This window comes from Perognathus longimembris, chromosome 5 (assembly GCF_023159225.1).
Source record: "Perognathus longimembris pacificus isolate PPM17 chromosome 5, ASM2315922v1, whole genome shotgun sequence".
Taxonomy (NCBI): domain Eukaryota; kingdom Metazoa; phylum Chordata; class Mammalia; order Rodentia; family Heteromyidae; genus Perognathus; species Perognathus longimembris.
Window position 1 is genome coordinate 81299581 of NC_063165.1, and position 22740 is coordinate 81322320.

The 22740-nt window shown below is 48.1% G+C and overlaps 2 protein-coding genes across 4 annotated transcripts in view; one reads left to right on the plus strand and one right to left on the minus strand.

Annotated features, from left to right (window-relative positions):
- Positions 1 to 4200: 4200 nt before the first annotated feature.
- Positions 4201 to 22740, minus strand: part of Gfm1 (G elongation factor mitochondrial 1) — a 32787-nt gene continuing 14247 nt past the window's right edge. For both annotated transcript variants that reach the window (XM_048347199.1, XM_048347198.1), the window contains exons 10-18: positions 21437 to 21538; positions 19881 to 19937; positions 17902 to 18039; positions 16769 to 16851; positions 8092 to 8254; positions 6643 to 6787; positions 6236 to 6396; positions 5387 to 5440; positions 4201 to 4986 (exon numbers count right to left, since the gene is read on the minus strand). In XM_048347199.1, coding sequence (XP_048203156.1) covers positions 4855 to 4986; positions 5387 to 5440; positions 6236 to 6396; positions 6643 to 6787; positions 8092 to 8254; positions 16769 to 16851; positions 17902 to 18039; positions 19881 to 19937; positions 21437 to 21538 — 1035 coding nt within the window. In that variant the 3' untranslated portion in view covers positions 4201 to 4854. The remainder of the gene's footprint in view (positions 4987 to 5386; positions 5441 to 6235; positions 6397 to 6642; positions 6788 to 8091; positions 8255 to 16768; positions 16852 to 17901; positions 18040 to 19880; positions 19938 to 21436; positions 21539 to 22740) is intronic.
- Positions 10772 to 16735, plus strand: Lxn (latexin). Of its 2 annotated transcripts, none has more exons than XM_048347202.1 (6): positions 10772 to 11054; positions 12363 to 12425; positions 13343 to 13517; positions 13917 to 14053; positions 16208 to 16270; positions 16506 to 16735. In XM_048347202.1, exons 1-6 carry the CDS (start codon positions 10926 to 10928, stop codon positions 16605 to 16607), a joined length of 669 nt encoding a protein of 222 aa, XP_048203159.1. In that variant the 5' UTR covers positions 10772 to 10925; the 3' UTR covers positions 16608 to 16735. The 2 variants fall into 2 exon arrangements, with proteins under 2 accessions (XP_048203159.1, XP_048203158.1); XM_048347201.1 differs by having other exon boundaries at positions 10776 to 11054; positions 13340 to 13517.

Consider the following 22740-nt stretch of genomic DNA (forward strand, 5'->3'; position numbering starts at 1 on the left):
AATGTTTACCCTATTTCGTCGCTTTAGCAAGTGTTCCTTTTAAAATTGATACATGCTGTAAAATAAATGTTTCTAAATGAGAAATGCATTTGTAGAGAATTGCACTCTTGGATGGGTGAAATGCGTATGCTCGGAATTAAATAAACTTCTCTATTGCTTGCTTCAAATTGTACAGTGTCACCAGCTGGGGCTGTGCAAACATGCCTAGATGAACGTGCGCCACCTTTTCACCATTTCTGTTTATAAGGACAACTAGGATCTGGAGTTCGGCCTGAGTAAATTATAAAAGCAAACACAATGTACGCCCTAATGAAATCCAGCGGAGGACTCCTGCGGCAGGAGCGGGCCAGGAAACGGCGCCATCACGCGACTCCTGGCATTCATTATCGTAATTTACTGGACCGCCATCACCCTTGGCTCCCTGGCCGGTAACTGATTCGGAGCGCTCACCTCAGAACTGAACGAAATGCAGATGCCCCTTGACACGTGGTGGGTGCTAAACCCTCCACGCGCTGCACACACCGCGTGAGGGGAGCAGGGGTCCCCTCACCCCCACGGGCCTGGCTGCTTACACGCCGCGGGGGGAGCCGTCTTGCTCTTCTGCCCGACACTCCAGCAAGTGTCACACTGCACACCCATAGGTGATGAGGGCAATTTCTCCTGACAGCCTACCACCACCGTGAAGTCAAACAGCCCGGAGCCGAGCCAGCGCCGGCAACGCAGGCCCGCGGTCTCGCCGCTGGGGAGGCTGGGACGTGGGAAGATTGAGGCTCAGCGCCAGCCTGGGCAGCAGAGTCTGTGAGACTCCATCTCCAATTTAGCAGCAACATGTCCCGAGTGGCGTGCGGCTCAAATGGTGTGAGCAAGAAAGCCAAGCAAGAGGCCACGATCCAGAGTGACCTCTGAACCGGAAAAAAAAAATCCCAAGTCAAGCATCTATAGTGGGATGCTTTTTGGTGTGTACACACACACACACACACACACACACACACACACACACACACACGCACACACCACATTTAAATCTGTATTGTTAGAAAGCAGGAAAAGTTTGTACTAAAGAAATATTTTCTAAACATAGACTTAACAAAATATAACATATATACATACATATTTTAGGGGGGTTGTGTATATATATATACACATATTTTAGGGGGGATGGTCATGGGGATTGAACTCAGGGCCAGGGTGCTGTCCCTGCGCTGTTTTGCTCAAGACTAGTGCTCTTCCACTTTGAGCCACCGCCCCCCTTCTGCTTTTGGTGGTTCAATGGAGGTAAGAGTCTCAGGGACTTCCTGGCCCAGCTAGCTCAGAAAGGCAACTCAGATCTCAGCCTCCTGAGGAGTTAGGATTACAGGCGTGAGCGCCCAGGCCCAGCTAATGGCATATTTGATCAATTTAAAGCCTTCCACTTTTGCATTTCCCTTCCCCCATCCATGGTTAGAGCTGCACACAGTGCAGGCACTGACAGGAAAAGTTAGCTCTTCACTGATGCGAGAGAACGTCCTCTACGACATCAAAGCAACAATCTGCAGCGACTACATCAGCCCAAAGGCCCAGACAAACTCCCTTATCTGAATGCCACTAAAGGATCTTTAAAAATAGATTGAGCCGTTCCTCCAGGACACACGCGGCGCCCTGTGATCTTTAGTCACGGTCCAGCATCAGAGACCACAAGCCTCCCCGGGCTAGCTGGTGCAACCTCCCCAAGGCCTCCCTGGGGAGAGAAGCGCAGCAGCGGGGCATCATCCAGCATGGCTTCTCCCGCCCGACGACAGGACGACGCGACGGGTTCTGCAGAGCCTGGCTGGGCCAGCCTCCCCTGCACAAACCACCAGTGCCGCAGCCGGGCGGGGCCGCGCACAGCGCCGCATTCGCGTGCTCCATCTCTCCACAGCGTGCAGAATTTTAAGAAACAAAGCAGAACTGGAATCTTGACTACACTGCATTTTATTGCTAATCATCATCTGCAGATTTACTACCTGCCTTACAAACAGAAGTTAAGCAGGTTCACTCAAAAGTATTTAGGGCTGGCCAAATGCTTGCTTAGCCAGTTAACATGCTGGGTTCAATCCCCAGTAAGGAAAAAGAAGACAAAAAAAAAAAAAAAAGGTCTCTATTTGTACTTCAATATGCAGATACTCTTTTATTTATTAAAGATAAAATTCTTGAGCCAGTACGAGGCTTGAACTCAGGGCCTGGGTGCTGTTCCCAAGCCTTTTCCATTCAAGTGTGGCGCTTTACCACCACATCCACAGCTCCACTTCTGGGGTTTCGGTGGTGAATCGGAAATAAGAGAAGACACTCACAGACGTTCCTGCCCTGGGTTGGCTCTGAACCTCTATCTTCAGAACTCAGCCTCCTAATTACAGGGTTATAGCACGAACCACCAGTTCCCTGCTTCGTAGAAATCAACACTTATAATAATAATAATTAGTGCCAATGGGGCTCTCCTACAAAGGATGCATTCCAACACATCACAACTTACTTTCCTAGTGGCTTTCCAACTGAAGAATCCATTAGTGGCTGGAAACCATTGAATTATGAAAAACCAAATTTGGGAATGCACTTATTTTAGCGATTTCACAAATCACACAACGTGAGAGTGAGGAGGGAGAGAAGGAATATCAGAATGGGATTTGTGTTTCTTTACCTGAGCCAATAACCCAAACTGTAATATCACACACAAGAGTGCATGACTCAAGGGTCTCGCATGCCTCGGGTCTGTGTTCAGGCAGCATTGCCATCTTCTCGCAACGCAGAGAACTGAACCCAGAGCTTCGTACATATTAGGCAAGTGCTCTATCACTTGAGCTGCTTCGCAGACCTCTTGAGAAGGGGTCATGCAGCTCAGGTTAAGCTTACCTTTGCCCAGACTGGCCTCCACCTTCCTAATAGCTGGGATTACAGTATGCACCACCATGTCCAATTACCACTGCCGTGGCCTGTAACACTGAGTATATATTGGACCGACCTGGACAAGTTTTAGAGGCCGCATACCGAGAGCCGGGCCTGGCTAGTTCTTTGTGGAGTTCCCAGGTGACGTCCACCATGGGCGGGACCAGGCATCTGTGTGGCGTACTAGTGCCACAACTGCCCTAAACACCTGCCTTGTCCTGCTACAGACTTTGCTACCCCTATCACTAAGCTCGTGAACTGGCAAGCACTGCAGCTTCCGGTCCCGGGCATTCCTGTTCAAGCCCCGTGGCCATTGCTTAGGATGAATTACAGAGCTGGGATCTTTTCTTTTTTTTTTTTTTTTTGCCAGTCCTGGGCCTTGGACTCAGGGCTGGGATCTTTTCTGACATGACATAACCTTGCAACCAGACAAGTTAACACATTAAAGACCTGTTCAAGTCTGTCCACCTTCTTGACTATTCGCAAGAACCAGGGGCTGTGCTAAATTCTGCAACGACTGTTTCCTCGTCGGGAACAGAAAGTAATCCTGAAGGGCACATGATGCAGACGAAATGCCAGAGCAGGCCGTTTCTCAGGCTCCATCTGCTGCTCTCACAGAGAAGAGCTGTAACAAAACCACCCACCTGAAACTTAAGGAGTCGCGTACTCTCAGAAAAATGTACCTCATTGTATGTTTGCTTCCTTTCTTATTTTTTCCTGTTGGTTCTGGGGCTTGAACTCAGTGCCTGGGCAATATCCCTGAGCTTCTTTGCTTAAGGCTAGCATTCTACTACTTGTGCTAAAGCTCACTTCCAGCTTTTGGGGGGTTAATTGGAGATAAAGAGTCTCACAGACATTCTTGCCTGGGCTGGCTTTGAACCACAATCCTCAGACTTCAGCCTCCTGAGTAGCCAGGGTTTTGGTTGTGAGGCACCAGCACCTGGATGTTTGCTTCCGTTAATACTAAATAGGTAGAACAGTATTTACTCCCACAGGCGTGTGGGGCTTTAACAATGCACTCACACTATGTAGCAAATGTCTTGAAAGTATGTGGAAGATACTTAGAATACATCCCCTCCCGCCCATGCCAGGAGTTGTGCTCCACCATGCGTGGCTGAGCATCAAGGAAGTTTTTAGGTGAAGAGGCTTTGAAGAGTATGGCAGAACTGCCTCCCAGTCAACCGTTCTAGAACCAAAGGCGTGACATGTGTTCTAAGATCAGCGAACATCACAGATGATACATTCTAACAGGGACACATTCGACTAGCATTTCCTGTGGGAACAAACTGACGGGCCAGCAGGTCTTTAAATTACATTTTATTATTGAGGGCCACAGAAAAGGACAGCATCAGTGAGGATCTTTCCTGAAACTTCACGTGGATTACAAGTGACATTTCACTTCTGAAACAGAGGCAGCTACAAGTTCTCAGGAGCACCAACTGAAGAGATTCAGCTGGTATTTCACAGCCCAGTGAAGAACCGAAAACCCGGCCCACTCGTGACATGCCACAGAGTGTCCTACATAAGCAGTCTGCCTTCAAATCCCCAGCGCAATGCTTTAGTGCTGAAGCGTGAGACAGACAGAAAGCAGCTACCGAGGGACAGAACTCTCGGCACGTCTGCTCTGTGTACTGCTTCCCCAACTGTCCTCTCTGTGCAATACTCTCATGATAGAAGAAAATCATGATAGAAGAAAATCACACACGCTCTAGGCAGAGAGGCTGACTCCGGCTAGCCTCTTCCTCCGTGAGAGAGCATGCGTCTCAGTCATTTCCTATGGATCCCAACCACATTGCATTGGCGCTTTTCCAGCGAGTGAGCAGCCATCGCCGGCGCGGAGGCCCGCAAGCAGCTCCGGAAGGAGGACACTGGACTCGGCCACCCGAGTTCTCTCTGCAGGAATCCATCTCGACAGACCTCGCAGAGGTAATCGGTTACTCGAGTGGAGGTGAGGAGTCAGTTCTTGGCTTTCCCTTTTTTCTCGGGAAGCTGGCCCGTGGCTTCCAGGTGTTTGTTAATGAGGTCCTCCTGAGTGGATGCTGAGCACGGCTGGTATTTGCAGTACTCCATGGTGTACTCCCCCTTTCCCTGGGGGAGGGGGGGAAGGAAGGAGGGAGAAGGGAGCAGAGAAAGGGAGGGAGAGAAGTTTTTTCAATTGTCACAAATGGATTCCACAAAGGACCCTGATGTTGGCAGAGCACTGTAGTGAGGTTTTAGCTTCACTTTAACATTGCTTAATAGCTGGGCACCAGTGTCTACTGACTGTAATCCTAGCTACTCAGGAGGCTGAGATCTGAGGATGTTTGGTTCAAAGTCAGGCCAGGCAGAAAAGTCTGTAAAAATTGTGTCCACTTAACCAGAAAAAAGCCAGAATCAGAGCTGTGGCTCAAGTGGCAGAGTACCAGCCTTCAGTGAAAAAGCCAAGCAAGAACAGAAGGTCCTGATTTCAAACTCCAATCCCCCAGCAAACAAAATGAAAGCTACTTACCTCTGTGCATGACCTGAGTTCAGTGGAGTAACCAAACATGTCGTTTAGAGGGACCTAAAAGCAAACACAATAGCACTGCTTGTTGACAAATATCTGAGAAAAGTGGATGGACATATTAATGGCTTACAGCATGAGATTTAGCTTCCTAAAGAACTCTGAATTAAAAGAACTAAAATCCAAAGAGAAAGATGTGTTTTATGTTAAGTGGAAACCTCTCTGGACATCATTCCAATAGGCAGACACAACCAGGAATAAAGTCTTTTGGCCTCATAGATCATAGACCACTGACAGTTCGTCCTCCTCAGCCCTACCCTAAGCCCTTGCCCCACCTCTGCCTGCCCCCTGCTCCGGGCACCCAGCCCCCATCTGCACAAGTACCTCAAGGCAAACGCGCCCTGGTTCTACTCATGGTGCTAGGGACTGAGTGTGGGGTGAGTGAGCAGGCGCGAGGTGCACTGGGAGCTGCCTGCAGGGCTCCGTTAGGCTACTCCGACGGCCCTGGGGACATGAGGACACTTACGCCCTCTGGAAATATAAGTCAAGGTAGGTACAAGGAAGGACATTAGATAGGATCCTAATTAGTCAGAGATAACATAATAAAGCATCTGTATAAATAAAGTTAAGACGAGAAAGGAAATTAACACACCTAAGAAAATGGCATATGCATAAAAGACCCAAATAAAATGAATCTTATTTTTAACTTTTGCACTTAAGAGTTGTTCTAGCGGCAAATGGCACCAATTGCCCCAGAAACAGAAGCTACAACTGCACAGGGAAGGACATTCATTTGTCCTGCCGTCTCCCAGAGAGCAACGGGTAACCAGGGCTGCCCACGAGCACCGCCCTCACCTCCGCATACACGGTGAAGTAGTCCTCAACACCATCCTGCCCCGTGATCACGCCGTGCCGCCGGCTGATCCCCGCGATGACTTGGCCCTGGAATTCGTTTGGAGCTATAACCTCCACGGACATGATCGGCTCGAGAATACACAACGTTGTATTTGCTAGGGCTGTGTTAAGATAAAAAAGTTCACTAGTCGTTAACCAAACTCTTTCTATGTCTACCAAAGAGATGACACTCTCCCCACGGTACACCTTGTAAACGGGTTCCGACTATATTACTCAACTGTCTGAGGATGACTACAACAAACTTGTTAAGACTTCTTTATTCATTTGTTTTCCTGTTTTCTATGAACTCAACTGGATGGTGAGCCTGAGTTCTGATGATCTGTCATGGAAAACAGGGCAAGGCTCACCTTGTTTAAGAGCGCCTTCTCCGGCTCGGATGAAAGAGATTTCATTGGAATCAACCATGTGGTGGGCGCCATCTTGCAGAACAAACCGAAGCCCAGAAAGCTTGTGACCAGAAAGCGGGCCCTTCTCACAGGCATCCAAAAACCCCTGTGGATGAATGAAGACAAGTCTGAATGAGCGGATTCCACCTACAGACAGACGTTCCGTTCACCATGCCCAAGCAGTTCATGCAGACCACAAGTGTGGCGTGGCGATGTGGGCTACATCCCATCTCTAGAAAAGCCTTTCTGCTTAAATGAAAATCACCCGTTTCTCCATGGTAGCACCTGGATGAGCAAGGGTCCTTGGGAAAGCGCTTCCTCATGGGTGGGAACTGGCTGGAAAGCGCGCTAAGAAAGGGAGCACTCTCCTCATCGGGTCAACCTCAGGAGCTGCTCGATGTTCACCACCCACCGCAGAGGCAACGAGGAGACAAGGAAGGGCAACCTGGGCCTCCCTGGAAGAAAACCTAGACCTGCTCCGCCTCCCGGCCACCTGTGAGCAACAGAGCGTCAGGGAGAGCTACAGCGGGAAGGCCTCAGCTCACTGGGTGTAACAGACACACACGCGGCACACAGCGAGAAGAAGCCTGACAGGAGGCATTTTTCCCCCCAGTCATTGAACTATTTGCACAAGTCCTTCAGGTGAGTTCCTGGCAACACCTTCATGTAGCTGCCCCTCTAGTACATGGTAGTTCTGGCATGTGAGAACTGTAAGTGATGTGTACTGAAGAAGATGGAAGCTCTCCTTCCTGTACATTAACCCTGGAGAAATCAGACAGTTTAAGTATGAGGGGACACAGTATTCTCTTACAACAAGAGTGCGGTGAACAGGATGCGTCAACCACAAGAAATTGTATCACCACTATAAAGAAATTGTAAGCGCTTCATAAGGATTTTTACGTTAAAAGGTAAACAAAAGCCAGGGACTGGGCTCATGCCTGTAATCCTAGCTGAGACTCAAAGGACCATGGTGACAAGCCAGCCTGGGCAGAGAAGTCCTTAAGACTCCTAAAGGATGTGGGTTTAGGTGTGGGTAGGGACCTGGGTTTCAGCCCCAGCACCACATAAGAAAAAAAAAAAAATAGAACACCCAGAACTTTCATAAATCTTGAAAGACCTCTACCAATCTTAAATGCTGACTGCACTGAAGGGAGCAGCTTTCGCTTGGAAGAGGAAGATGATGCCCGGGACTAGAGGGCGGCGGGCAAGCCTGGCAGAGCAGCCCTGCAGAGCAGGTATGCACAGGGAATGACTTCACCCTGAGGATCCTGAGAGAGAAGGAAAACGCGCTAGGCGGCTAAGGACGCCGGGTCGCGGCTCCGATGGACCCGGTGCGCGTCCTGACCGGGGGTGAGGTGCCACGCAACGCCGCCTCGCTGGCTCTAAGTGCAGAAGCCTTGCGAACGTTACCTTTTCTATAGCCGGCACAAACTGCTTTGGAATGTTTGCCCCAAACGTCTCGTCGGAGAACTCCAGCCTGGTGTAGCTGTCAGGGCCCAGGGGCTCCAGCACGCCGATCACCTTCCCGAACTGGCCCGCACCGCCCGACTGCTTCTTATGCGTGAAGTCAAACCTCAAGTGTCAGGAAGGAGAAAAAGCGAGGCCATGAAGGACGAACGGAAGGACTGTACCATCAAATTGTATTGTACAAGTTTTTTTAAAAACCCTCTCTTAACGGTAGACAAACACAGCCATGACACTGAATGTCCCCCTGTGAAAATGGAAGCGGGTGGCTTGGGTGGCTTGGCAGAGAAGGGGGGAATGACGGAAGGGCGACACCGACCAAGCTGCACTGGACCCACAAACTCATGTACTCACCTGAAAGCCCTTCGTGAGGACCGTAAAACAAACAAAAAGCTTCTCTTGCTCTTTGTTAATAATCCAGTTTTTAATTCTATTCATCTTAAACTTCAAAATAAGAGTGTAATTAAAATCCAAGGTCCGGGTAAGGCTCTGGTCTCAGCACCTGCATGGGACGGTGCTTCCCCCCACCCCCAGCCCCGTGCCTGCTCGGTGGGAAGGCCACCCTCCCGACAGCCGTCCCCCGATCTGTCACAGAGGACCGTCACCTGAAGTGAGCGCTGCCCCCAGCTCGCTTCCCCCACGCCTCCCACGCGACGCACCCACTCCAGCGACCCAGATCACAGTCAACACCCCAGAACTTAGGTCCCAAGGACAGTCACCGAGGCATCATTTTGTATGTGTGCTAACCAAGTGAACACAGCTGCTAATTATTCTGCAGGAAAGCGTTGTGTGCCACGTGCTGTCTGCAAGTCGTTTCTTCCTCTGGCCTGAAGCATTCTCCAGTCAGGAAGGCAGAAGTGTCTCGGGGGAAGGCGGTTCACAGACAGTAAGCGGGACGTGTTCCCACACGAGAATCAGTGAGAAGCTCAGAGGAAGGGAACATGGGTGTTGGGGGCCCGTGCCAGATGGGAGGAGGCGAGTCAGGAAGGAGCTGAGTGCGAATGGGCCTTGTAATCAACTAATGGTCAAGAGCTTCAGGACGGGCTGGGAAAAACGGGAGTCACGAAAGGCTGATGGTCCCAGGAGGGAAGAAAGCCCCTACAAGCCCAGAAGGAAATCCGAGGGAAATCGTGGGCCACGTCACCACAAGGGCCTCCAAACCCGTGGACAGTGGCATTCTCTCGGGTGTGCACACCTGCCCTGTGGTCAGACCATCCACACGTTGAGTAAGGCAATTGTTTCAGCAAAACATCACACATTAAAATTAACGTGAACTTAGAATTGTGTTTTCTTGTTTACCTCTAATTTATAGTTTTTATTTATTATTATTATTATTATTTTTTTTGCCAATCTTGAGGTCTGAACTCAGGGCTTAGACACTGTCCCTGAGCTTCTTTTGATCAAGGCTAGCACTCTACCACTTGTATGGTACTGAGGAATTGAGGCCAGGGCATCATACATGCTAGACAGCATCCTACCACATTCCCAGCCCTTGTTTTGATTATATAATCATGCCACAATTGCAAGCCCTGGGCATCTCATATTCATAGTTCCATAGTTGTAATATAACTTACTGATTTTAGAAATGCACAATTGTTACCTGGAAGCTAATCTGCTAACCTGGTCAGAGAACAATGGGCTCATAGTTCATCCTGGCCCTAAGCACCCAGGGGAGGAATTGAGTTCCATTCAGTACGGTTAACAACAGCATCTGCACTGGCACCGGGCTGCTCTTTTAATGCAGTGACCATCTCAAAGGGGATGAAGCAGCCAGGCCATTGTCTGATGCCACAACCTGTGTCACTGGCTTTCACCTAGACATGCCTGCCCTGTCTTGTCTGCATAGTCGGCTGTAGGAGTGCACACAGGCAGATGTAACCAGAAATCTCTGAAACTTAAGACCTCATCACCAGCTGACTTATTAGTATGCACTGGGCCTCTCTTTCCTGGACACAATCCAATGAGCACTTACTTTGAAAAATTCACACACACACACACACACACACACACACACACGCGAGACTTATCTGAAGGAAAAGAAAGAGGAGAAACCATGTTCTCCTTTTTGGAAGGCTGCTCCAGGAGCTAACCTTCCAGCAACGGTGGCTTCTCAGCAGCTCTACAGTGACCAGAAAGGCGGAGCCGGGCTTGCTGCGTACAATCCACTTACTCTAATGAACGTCTTCAGTTACAAGTAAGTGTTAAACGGCATACAAGGAAATCAACACAATGGACACATTTGCTCGCGTGTTGGACACATTTGCTCGCGTTCTTTCACAGCACTACACCTGCCCCGAGGCCTGCACAGGGGCCGGTGCCCGCGGGGGGTGCAGGCTCACTTTCCTGACCCCAGCACGGAAGGCCAAAGCCAGCGCCCCCCTCCCCCTCCCCCCTGCCCCGCGTGGGCGCTCAGGTGTCCGGGGAGGAGACCCAGGACCTCCAGGGCCATCCACACTTTGCCTGGGCGGCTCCCCACCCGCCAGCACTCCAGAGCGAGGGCGACCTCTGCCCCGGGCGGGCGGGCGGGGCCGCCTCCCGGAGCGGGCGGGCGGGCGGGCGGGGCCGGGCGCGTGGAGGGAGGGAGGAGGGCGGAGGGAGGAGGGCGGAGGGGGGGCCTCTTCCCGAGCGGAGGAAGAGGGAAGCAAGGAGCCGATCCATTCGCGCACGCCCGGCCCTGCCCAGCCCTGCCCGGCCCTGCCCAGCCGTGCGCGCCCACCTTCCGCCGGGACAGGGACCGGCGGCACTCGGCTCCGACCCGCTAAACCGGGCCCCGAGCGAGAATGGCGCTCCCGCCCAGCCACGCCGCGGTCTCCAGGGCGGCCTCGGTGGCCGAGAGCTGCATCAACTACCAGCAGGGCACCCCGCACAAGCTGTTCCAGGTGCAGGCGGTGGAGCAGGCGCGCCGGGAGGTGAGTGCGCCGGCCGGGCCTCCTCCACCCCGGGCCCCGGCGGGGGTGCGCGCGCGGGCCCCAGGGTCTCGGGGCCCAGAGGAGGGAGGAGGGCGCGCGGGGCCCCTGCCACCCAAGGTCTCGGGGCCCAGAGGAGGGGGGTGCGCGCGCAGGGCCCCTGCCACCCAAGGTCTCGGGGCCCAGAGGACGGGGGGGGGGGGGGCATGCAGGGCCCCTTCCACCCAGTCTCGGGGGCCCTGCCACCCCAGGTCTCGGGGACCCTGAGGAGGAGGGTGCGCGCGCAGGGGCCCTGCCACCCCAGGTCTCTAGTCTCGGGGACACTTGGGGGGGGTGCGCGCGCACAGGGCCCCTTCCACGCAGGGGCCTAGGGGGGAAACCCTCAGAAGATGGTGCCGGCGCAGGGCCCCTTGCAGCCCGCAGTCTGGGCCGGCGGCCCCTCCTCCCGCAGGTCCAGGGCTCCCTCCTGGGGACAGTCTGTCTTCTACCATAAGGCAGGCAGACCGACGACTGAGAAACAACTAGGAGCCCTTCTCAACAATCTGAAACTGCCAAGAAAAGCGTCTCCGGTTTTCCATTGCTTAATTTTAAGGCCATTCCTTAGCGCCTTCGACTGAATGAAGGGGAAGGGGAGAAAGTGACCCCAAGACAGTCAGTCGCCTGTGGGCTGAGGCTGGCCTGGCCACACTAACCCAGCCCCACCCACCGCCGGGGGCTGCCTTAGAGGGTAAAATACCCACAACTGGGCCTAGCGCGGCCAGGACTTGAGGCACCCTTATTTTCACTTCTCTGGTGATTAACTGCTCAATCCATAAGGGCTGCCAGGGAGATTTCATTTTGGATTGCACCATGTAACACAAGTAGGTCGTTTCCATGTACCTCTTGATTTAAAAGTGAAATAGCTAAATGCTTGTCTGACTCTTGTAATGAACTGTCAAGTCCAGTACAAGGCAAGAGGCTTCTTGAGTCCAGCAGTCACTTTGCCGTCAGCTGCGTGGAGGCAGAATTAATGTTCACTGATAGAGGCTACACTGGCTCTAAGAACAAGCTGCTTCCAAATTTCCTACCCACTCAATGGTTGAATCCTTCTGGCGGTCAAGTGAGCTGTGCTTCGTGTACCTGAATGCATGCCTCTGTCCTACTGTCCTAATCGAGGCTACATTTGCCCCAGACAGGCTAAATCAGGGGGTGCGCAGCTGGGGGCATGCCTTCATCCCACCCACCAGCTTCCCAACCAAATGGTCTCCTAGTGATGCAAATACCTGGCTTATGACAGGAGGTCCTTCTCGGTCCCATTCTCTTTCACTTTAGGATCTTCCAGAAAAAGGACACAAGTACCACATTAAATTTTCCGTGGAAGAAATTATCCAAAAAGTAAGTGGGATGCCCTTTTTGGTCAAACATTTGATTCTACATTCTCCACACCTTCTTGGCTTAGGGTTTAACTTGTTGTGAAACCCTAGGTTTTGTAAGATACTGGCCAAATGAGCTAAGCTTTCCTGAGTCTATGTATTCTGGGTTATATTATGAGTTATTTCTATTAAGATACTTTGAAATGATATACAAGAGTCTGAACTTACACCTCATAGGACTGAGTGAAGTTTACTCTCTAGTCTTCTGACTTCCTACTTGATTTTGGTTAGGTATTTCTTGAAAGTTGGCACTACCAGACATTAGGAAGCAATGTCCAACTGATACTATTAAGGGCCTTGTAGTAATGAAGCAGGCAAAATTTTAAAAGTGAAGTTATTCATGAGACAATTAGCATGTGCATGTTGATGTGTTAAGGAACTTGTCCTCTTGTGTGTAGTTCATAGAGATATAAGCTACCATGAGGAATTCGTTGAGGTATCGGAACTGCTGGCTAGCCATCTTTACAACACAAAACTCAGTATCAGTCTTATATACCTGTATACCTTTAGTCTAGTTTTATACCTAAGTATAAGCTGCTGTATCGGCATTTAGGAACAGAATAAGAATAATAGGAAAACTTAAAGAAGCAGTCTTGAGTTGTTGTTCAATAGCTAACTAAAATTTGGTTTCAGACACTCAAAGGAAGCCTAAAGTTTTAGGATTAGAATTTGCAAGATTAGGGAGCCTAACAAGTGATAATGTTAAGTTTATCTATGTTAGGTTACCTGCCTGATAGCTTTAAAAAAACTAACGGGCCAAACCCACTTAAGATACCTGTGAAAACAAGCTCTCTGAAGTCAGGTCTGAGGCACTATCGAGGCCCTTCTAGGAACATGCCCAGAGTAAGGGCCCTCTGTAGCAAGTGTTTCCCACAGCAGGTCACAGTGAGCTGCACAGCGGAGGTGCTTTACCCACTGTGCGGACAGGACACGGCACCGGAGGTCAACTTCACATTCCAAGGGGGCATCGGAAAGAACCCCGATGAAGAAGACAACATGTTCTATCAGACCCTCAAGTCCACGAAGGACCCACTAGAAGCACAGAACATTCCAGGTATATATATATATGGCGTGGCAAAATATGGTCTTCAACCTAAAGATTAATCTCAAGAGTGCTTGCCTAGCTAAGTACAAACGACTCAAGTTCAAACTCCATTCTGACAAAGGAGAAAAAGTTCAGTGTCAATTATCTGTACTTAAAATTGTTTAGACACGAAGATTGTTGGCTTTTGCAAAAATATTCATTAGCAGTCTGATCCAACAAAAGAACTTTGAAATTTTATGGACCAATAGTGTAGATTATTTTTAGTACCCATGCAAAGAAAAGTAAAACATGAGTTTAGCTTTTCGCTTTAAAAAAAAGACTTGATTTGCAATTTAGCATTTATTTCTATACTACGTTAATACTGTGTATTCAAAATAATTATGTTTATTGTATGAATGTTTCTACCAGACAATTTTGGAAATGTACTTCCACAAATGAAGCCTGTTCAACACTTAGCCCAGGTCGCCTGTGGTTACATAATATGGCAGAATTCAACTGAAGATACGTGGTATAAAATGGCAAAAATTCAAACTGTCAAGCAAGTGGTGAGTAACCTGCATCAAGTGTGCTCTTAATGGTCTGCGTTGAGGAGATGCACTGTACTCTGCAGCTGCATGGGGCCACCGCACTTGTGAGGCATGCCCTCTAAGGAGCCTGGTGTTTTCAAGGAGCAGCCAGGCAGTCAAGACCATGCATGGGCAGGGTTGTCGGAAAAGTCCGTATGTCACTCATTTGCCTAGGAGATGCAAAGCACGGGCCTCCTTTGCCTCCAGTGTGTCTCTAATAACTGGGCTAAGCTAGTTTGCATTCCCCGCGCATGGGATTAGGAGGAAGCCAGGGCTGCGGCTTGGTGGTGCTCCCCAAGCTCCACGGCAACCATGGAAATGAGCCTTTCATGTTGGGCAAGTGGACTTCATCAGTTAAGACTGCACGCTCACCCTTCCAGAGCAGAAACACTGGGAGCTTTATCAGGAGAGACACTATGGCTTTCACTCTCAAGAGTGAAGACCCGAGCTACAAATCTGGCCATTTGGGGTTTGACTTAATACAGAATATTTCCTTTAGCAACATAAACTTTGTCCACAACACTGGATTTCTGCTTCCTTTAGGTGTACCTCAACTATAGACAGGCCTGGCCTATTCCTCCAGGGAGCAGCCAGAGGGGGAGTAGCAGTAGGACTGTCAGAGTCAGTGTGAGGCGACTACTATCCACTTCTCCAATAGTTCTAACCACATTCTAGCTCACTGAATGGAGTTTTCTTTTATAATAGTCATAATCTACATATCTTGGGTTGTTGCTAAGTCTGCTATGAGACTACTTAGAAGTAGATCTACTGGCCCAACACTGGTGGCTCATATCTGTAACCCTATATTCAGGAGGCTGAGAGCTAAGAATCCTAGGTCAAAGCCAGCCCGGGCAGCAAAGTCCGTGAGACTCTTATCTCTAATTAACCAGCAAAAAAACAGAAGTGGACCTATGGCTCAAGTGGTAAAATGCCAGCCGTGAGCAAAAAGAGCTCAAGAGCAGCGCACGGACTGAGTTTAAGCCCTAGAAGAAAAACTGTAGACAGACAAACAGATGCAGACACACACACACACACACACACACACGCCCGCGCGCGCACATCTATCTAGAATAGAACACAAGGAAACACAATAGTTCCAGTCTCCTCCTGAGGGCGAGGCCTCCTCCTGCTGACTTGCCTCAGAGTTGGCAGGCAGAAGTCCCCCCAGGCTTCTGAAACCTGAGTTCACACCAAGGGCCTGAGCACACAGGAGGCAGGAAACCGAAGCTGAGCACTCACGGTGCGATGCGAAGACTCAGCCTACATAGCGCGACATCTGGAGAACAGGGGCCCGCCTTCCAGTCATCAGCCTCATGCACAGCACTCCCGTAGGTGCATAAACTCAGAACCAGCATTTTCTCAGCTACATCTAGCACTCTATTTACCAGTGTTAGTCGTTTGATTTTCTAAACTCCTATAAACCTTTACCATATTGTGATTTTAAAGCGTTAACAGAAAAAAATCTCAACAGAAGGCTTTAACCACCATTACATGCCTTTACCTATAAGACACAACACACAGGACCATGCTTTATAGCTGTGTTCAAAGCAAAGTCTGTTTCGAGATACTCTACAGAGAGAGCCCCACACCCTTACTTGACTGAGGCTACTGCACTGTTCACCAAGGAACCCACTGGAGCCCAGGGGCTGTCTCCACGCACCCACAGGAAGTGCGAGTTCGCCTGAAGGAGGCTGTGGGGTGGAGCTAACCTCTGTTCCTACGCCGGGCAGCCATCTGCAGAGCTGACGGTACAAATACAAATGACCCTCAAAGTAATGAGCAGTTCAGAACAAAGTTTCAAGTGTATTACTATCAGAAAACTACATTTGTTACACCTTCCTATTTTCAGTTTTCTAAAAGAGAATTACACACTTAGATGACCTTCTCACCAAGGAAACAATAAAGATCCTTGATAACAAGCTGTACACCACAAATTGCAAAAAAAAAAATAATTTTTAGAGTAACAAGTACAAATTGCTGATTTCAAAATGTAGCTTGACAGAATTTTTCTGTCAGGCTAAATCGAAGTAAATTATGACTTTCAATTTTCCCCTTTACCCAGGTGGGAGTATTAAAATCATCTAAATTATAGCATCACTTTGACTAATGATGGTTTTGTGTTTTTTGTCACAGCAAAGGAACGATGACTTTATTGAGCTAGACTATAGCATCCTGCTACACGACATTGTGTCTCAGGTAAAGTACGCTTCCCTTTCCTTGATGCCTCTACTGGAAACCGAGAAGCCCTTTGCAGCCAGGCAGCTGGACTGAATCTGACTCTCAAGTCAGAATCCATGTCAGTCCAGATAGGAGTGTAGATTAGGTGTGGTGGCTACTTAAGTTATTTCATACTGTTCTTTAGGGACACTGCTTTATGGCCAAGAAAGTGCAACTTTAATTTCACCATGGCCCTGGTTTTCTTTGCTTGCAGGAGGTTATTCCTTGGCAAATGCAAGTTCTCTGGCACCCACAATATGGCACAAAAGTAAAACATAACAGTCGCCTCCCAAAGGAAGCAGAGCTGGGCCTGTGACCTTCGCGCCATTCCTCACTGGGATCTGGCCTCAGGGCCCAACCAAACCCCGAGGGTAACCACACACATCGATGTCTTCGTCACTCTAACAATGCCGTGTGTATCCTCTAATAAATGATTCCATTTCACCCTCGTAATGTCTAATTACATCATATACTTACGGAACGGGGGCGGTGATGGTCTCTCTGAAAGCAACCTTGGGCTTTCCTGTGACACAGGGACAGCCGTATTCCCTTTCCATCCTCTAAAAACAAAGGGGAGATAATTTTCTGGCATATTACAATTTGAAAAATATACTGAAAGAAAAAAGATCGTAAGCATCTTAAATGCCTCAGTAACATTCAATGAAATGTCACAGATAACCCAATAATCAATGTTAAGTCATAGTTTAGTATAAGGATTAGTTACATGATGGGTAAACAACACAAAACTCCTTTTATGGGCCTTGTATTTAATTTATACAGAGCATAGTTACTCTATACACTCAAATGTTCCACATGCACTAGAATAACTTAAATTACTAGTCAGGATTTCCTATCTCAAAGATAGGCCAGGTGCTGGCGAGTTACACCAATAATCCTAGTTACTCAGAAGGCTGAGATCTAAAGATACTGTTCGAAGACAACTCAGGCAAAAAAAGTCTGTGAGACTCTTATCTCCAATTAACCACCAGAAAACTGAAAATGGAGCTGTGGCTCAAAGTGGAAGAGTGCTAGCCTTGCATGAAAAAGCTCAGGAACAAGTGTCCAGGTACTGAGCTCAAGTACCAGGACCAAGAAAAAAAAAGCAGGATCATAATATGATTTCCAGAATACTTAAGTTTCCATACACACGTGTGTGCGTATACATACACATAGGTATTGGAGTGGAAACTAAAGACGCATGGCTGGCAACAGCACTCTTCTACCTACATTAGAGGCATCTTCATTAGACTTTGAAGAAATGACCCGCAGAGTGGGTATAACTACAGGCTATCTTCTTAAGAGTGGGACCACAATTTACTTGACCCAGATAACCGTGACATAGGTCTGTGGGGATGGATGAAAGGATGGATGGATGCTTGAGCCTTGATTCTAGAAGTCCACAATGTTCAACAAAAAGATGCAGAGATCAACAGTAACTAATCTAGAGGACACAGTGGAGGAAGGAGTCTACAAGTCTGCCCTATCAGGGCACAAACCACAACAAAGCTGGCAGAACTGTCAATTCAAGTCCTTAGAATTGAGCACCATAGACTTTGAAAACACACACCAGCACCAAACTTAATTAGCTTAACTTCCTTATTATTCATTACCTGAGCATAAATCTCCAGGTGCAATTCTCCCATTCCAGATACAACTGTCTCTTTGCTCTCAGTATCAAAGTGGACTTTAAATGTAGGATCTTCTCTTGTAAACCTGCTAATTCCTTTGGAAAATTTTTCCAGATCATTCTTTAAAAGAGAAAGAAAAGTCATTTTATTAAGCATAGAAAGCCAGGGTAGTTTTGGAGGAATTTAAATATGCCAGTAATTAAGAAAGATGATCAACATCGAGTTCTACTCCATACCTTTATGTGTACACACACACACACACACACACACACACACACACACACACACACACACACACACCCCTTTGATCTCACATCCAAGAGATGAGAAAACAGCTAGCTGAATAGGATTTTCCCTCACATCAACACCTACGCTGTTCCTATTAAACTTGTCTAGTGGTGGAAAACTACCCAGTAAGTGGAAATAGGAGTTTGTTACATTTCAGAAGTCCTACACATAAATAAACACAATCAAAAGAATCAGCATTTTTACCGACACTTTTGTATGTTCAAGTGGACTAACAACCCGCTAAGATAAATGTAAAGACTTCTTGCTTTGTGAACAAGCTTGGTGGGTATTGTATGATTCAGCCTCTCTCTGATGTAATCCACACACTTAGTGAATAACAGCCACCCCCAAGTTGCAAAGGGAAAGATGTGCTAGTCCCCACCAAACTCCTGAGCTATTTCACAAAGCACAAGGATGTCACAGGCAGGGTCAAGGTTAAATGTCTGTCATAAACTCTGGACTCAGGAGTGAGGCAGCATGGTACCTTTCACTTCTAACCCTGCAAAAATCACAGGAAAGCTTTAGAAGCAAGCCATGGGGGAGTTGCTGAGGTAAGAGGCAAGGTTTAGCCTTCATCAAATTTTGGAGAAGATGAAATGATTCTGTTTCCTCGTCACCTCAACTTTCCTTTTCCTATTACCAAAAAAAAAAAAAAAAGAAAGCCTGGGGCATCTCAAAGCTCCTCAAAATAGATAAACTAGTAGCCATTAGAATGTATCTCACAAGACAGTTTATGAGAATACGTTCTTTGATTTTTTATTTATTTATTTATTTTTTTGGCCAGTCCTGGGCCTTGGACTCAGGGCCTGAGCACTGTCCCTGGCTTCTTTTTGCTCAAGGCTAGCACTCTGCCACTTGAGCCACAGCGCCACTTCTGGCTGTTTTCTGTATATGTAGTGCTGGGGAATCGAACCCAGGGCCTCGTGTATACAAGGAAAGCACTATTGCCACTAGGCCATATCCCCAGCCCGAGAATACGTTCTTTGAATGGTTCATTCAAGGTGACAAGAGGTCATGGAAAGCTTGCTTGACATGCCAGGTTACATGTCTTCCATGACTGCCACAGCAGACTACAACTGATAATTACAGCTCACGACAGGGTTAACGCCGATGCCACGTCATGTGCAAGTGAAACATCCCAGCAATTCTGCCTCTGCAAAATGCTCCAGAGTGTAACGCTGGTATTAAACTCAATTACAAAACAGTAGAAATACAAAAATATTTTAAAATTTAAAGATAAAAAATCATATTTGGAAGAAAAATGTTTGAAAGGCTCTGACATTTACTTCCTAACTACCACATACTTGAGAGGTGTTCTAGAAGCCATGAGGCAATCTGTCCAACATCCCACAGTGCTTTCCAGTGAGCGGCTTCCCAGCAATTCAGGACAGACACCTCATCTCCTCTCCTTTAGGACTCGGAGAATCCAGAAAGGGACCAGAGACATCTAGTAATAGTTAGGATGTAGTCATTGAAGAGCAACCTACCTTCAATTTCTCCAAACACACTGGGGAGTTATTATCTCTAGGACAGACCTGTATACTGTACAAGGTTATCTTACTACCAAGAGGACACAGAGACTACGGGACAGCTGTATAAGATACTACCAGGGAGACAGAGTAGGAGACTCAAGTTTGTACTGTGAAGTTTGTACTGTATTTCCCAATTCTTACCTTGTTAGAAGGCTTCATTGCTACTGAAATGACAGGATCAGGAATATGAATTGACTCCTACAATATTTTTAAAGGAAACAGAAGAACAGGAGACAATATTATATGGATCAGGAAAGGATTAATGTGACTTTACAACAAAAACACTAGCCAACATCTTTAGGCTATATAATGGTTTGTTTTTATATTAAATAAATACACGAACATTAAGATATTAGTAAATGTGTCCACTTACACGATGTCCCTTCTCCCAATTTACCGACGGACTTCATCACTACAATGAAACTAAATGCTGACATAGAATTCTTACTGGCTGGTGGGTACACTTGCACTGTAACTTCCTGGTAATTTTTTGCTTTATTTTTTATTTATATATTTTCCCTTATTGTCAGTAAGTTGCTTTATTAATCAAAATATAAGAAGACAGGGCTCTAGAGTCTTCATACAAATGCTATCAGATAGCCAATCACAGCTCTGAGGAGCAGGAAATAAACTCACTTCTGAAAACCATCCTGGCCAGGGGCCAGCAGTGGGACGGGGTGGAAGGGGGCTCTGAGTAGGAGCCATTTCCTTCACAGCCAGGAAGCACTTCCCATGTAACGAATCACTTCATAGTACTGTAGTTACAAAACACTCCCCCAATCTACATCTCAAAAACTACAGATTTATCACTGTTCTATCTCAAAAACTACCCGATTTATGATCGTTACAGTATCCTAAGTCAGTATGTAAAACTCAGATACTAGAGATGATTTTATGCAAAATACTATGCTATAAAATTATGACTTTATCTTATGACAGAGGAGCCATTACAGGGTAATGTTACAGAACTGGATCAGTTCTTATGCAAGAGACTCAGGCAAATTGCTCCTATATTCCCTTTAGTGAACTACTCAGAGAGGTCACCCTCAGACGATGGACTGCTGACCCACAGGGGCAAATAAGGAAGGTGAGTGAAGGACATTCAAAGGCAGGAGGTGCCCAAGCATTACTTCCTCGGAAGCCCTCAGTGATAGACAGGGGCCTCCAGGATCAAGGTCCAGGCAATCTGCGGTAGGGCTCTTTAGTCTCAAGCTGCAGGCTGTCTATAGTAGGAACTCTAGGCTCAGGGTGTAGGCTGTCTATAGCAGGAACTCTGGGTTCAAGGCCCAGGCTGTCTATTGGTAGGAACTTTGGGTTCAAGGCGCAGGCCCTCTATCGGTAGGAACTCTAGGTTCAAGGGGCAGGCTGTCTATGGTAGCACCTGTAAGTTTAAGGTGCAGGCTGTCTGCAGTAGGACCTGGAGTGCAGAGCCACCTATCAGGGTATTACCTAGTAGACAGCTTCCCCCTGCCCCCTAAATTGTGGAAGACTGCAGAATGGCTTTACTAAGAAAAAGTAGGCCCTAATTAGTTTATGCATTGCATTCCTCTAGTTAATATTCAAAAAGCTATGACCACCGGAGCCACAGGAACTTGATGTATGGAATTTGGTTCTTTCCTGGAAATATTAAAATATACTATGTAATAACCGATTCTTGAAGTTCAAATGATAGAAAGCTTTGCCACTAAATGGCTTACCATGGAAAGGCCACTGTTGTCTTTGTTTGTGAATGTGTCTCCACTTGCACAGTCAATGCCAAACAATGCACAGATATCTCCAGCATACACCTCCTCGACATCCTGGAGACAGTGCACAACGACACTTGTGAGAAATACAAATGAAGACGTAACCGCGAAGTAGCTACAACGAGCACACTGTACACCAACACAGAATTTCTTACCACAAGTTCCAGAGAATGAGCCAGTGCCACACCGGGACCTATCTTGGATAGGGTCTTTGAACCACCGTGTATCTCAATGGACACGATTTTACGTGGGAAGCTCAGAGCCCTGGCTCCATTGCCTAAGGTGTGAACGCTGAACAAAACGTCGTGGCTCACGGTTCTCAAGTTCTTTCATGGAACTGAGGAGCACGGACTCTACTTGCCATTACTGCTAGGCAACGAGACCGTGCAGGTCAGGCACACACAGAACAACTGCAAAGGAGGTTTCGAAAACAACAGCAGAAGAAAGGAGCCGCAGTACTAAAAATACTTCCCATTCTCACAGATGCAAGCAGCCAAGCAAACACAGGAAAGGGAAGAACAAAGGATCTGCCTCCACGCTCCCAAGTCATTGTTCGCTCCTTCTCCCCCTCCTCAGCAGCTGTGGCGGAGGGAGCACGCGGGCCGTGGGCCCCGTGCGGAGCAGCTGGGCAGTGCCCTGCCTCTGGCCCCTACGAGAGCTTGGACAGCCATTGATCCTCTAGGCTGCCCTCTGCTGCTGGACTCCCAAACACAAAGTGACAGCTCCCCCGAACACAGAGGGCTCTGCTGGACTGCCAAGCGTCCCCCGAGGACAAAGCTGGCGTGGGGAAGAGCAGGAGGGGGGACAGCCTCACGTGCCCAGCGTTCCCGCCTGGGAATACCGGAGGGCTACAGAAGAAGCCGAGCCACGCCAGGCCTTCCGTCCGAGGCCTCCACCTGCCATTGAGGGATTAAAACGTTTCATCTGGATTCTGGCATGCATAGGTCTCTGCGAGGGGTTCAACTATAGAAAAAGTTTTGTCGTTAAACAGGACCTTTGCATCCGCCATAGTTCACAAAGCGTTTACGGAGCCATTACTCTCTAACCTTCAAGAAACGCGTTATACGGAATGCCCATTACAGCCTTGGCAGCTTTTTGGTTTTGAGCCAGGGGCTAACTACGTAGATAAGAATGGCTTCAAACTTCGGATCCTTTTGTCCCTACCTCCCAAGTGCTGGGATTAGAGCCATCTGCCTTGGCTCAGTGTCTTTGCACTTCTTGAAGAATCTGGTAAATCTTGTGTTGAGACTCTTTTC

Coding starts and splice junctions, on each gene's coding strand:
- Lxn (XM_048347201.1), top strand. CDS start 10,926: ATGGCGCTCCCGCCCAGCCACGCCGCGGTCTCCAGGGCGGCCTCGGTG. Junction 12,426..13,339: donor TGGAAGAAATTATCCAAAAA/GTAAGTGGGATG, acceptor TGTTTCCCACAG/CAGGTCACAGTGAGCTGCAC. Junction 13,518..13,916: donor AGAAGCACAGAACATTCCAG/GTATATATATAT, acceptor TGTTTCTACCAG/ACAATTTTGGAAATGTACTT.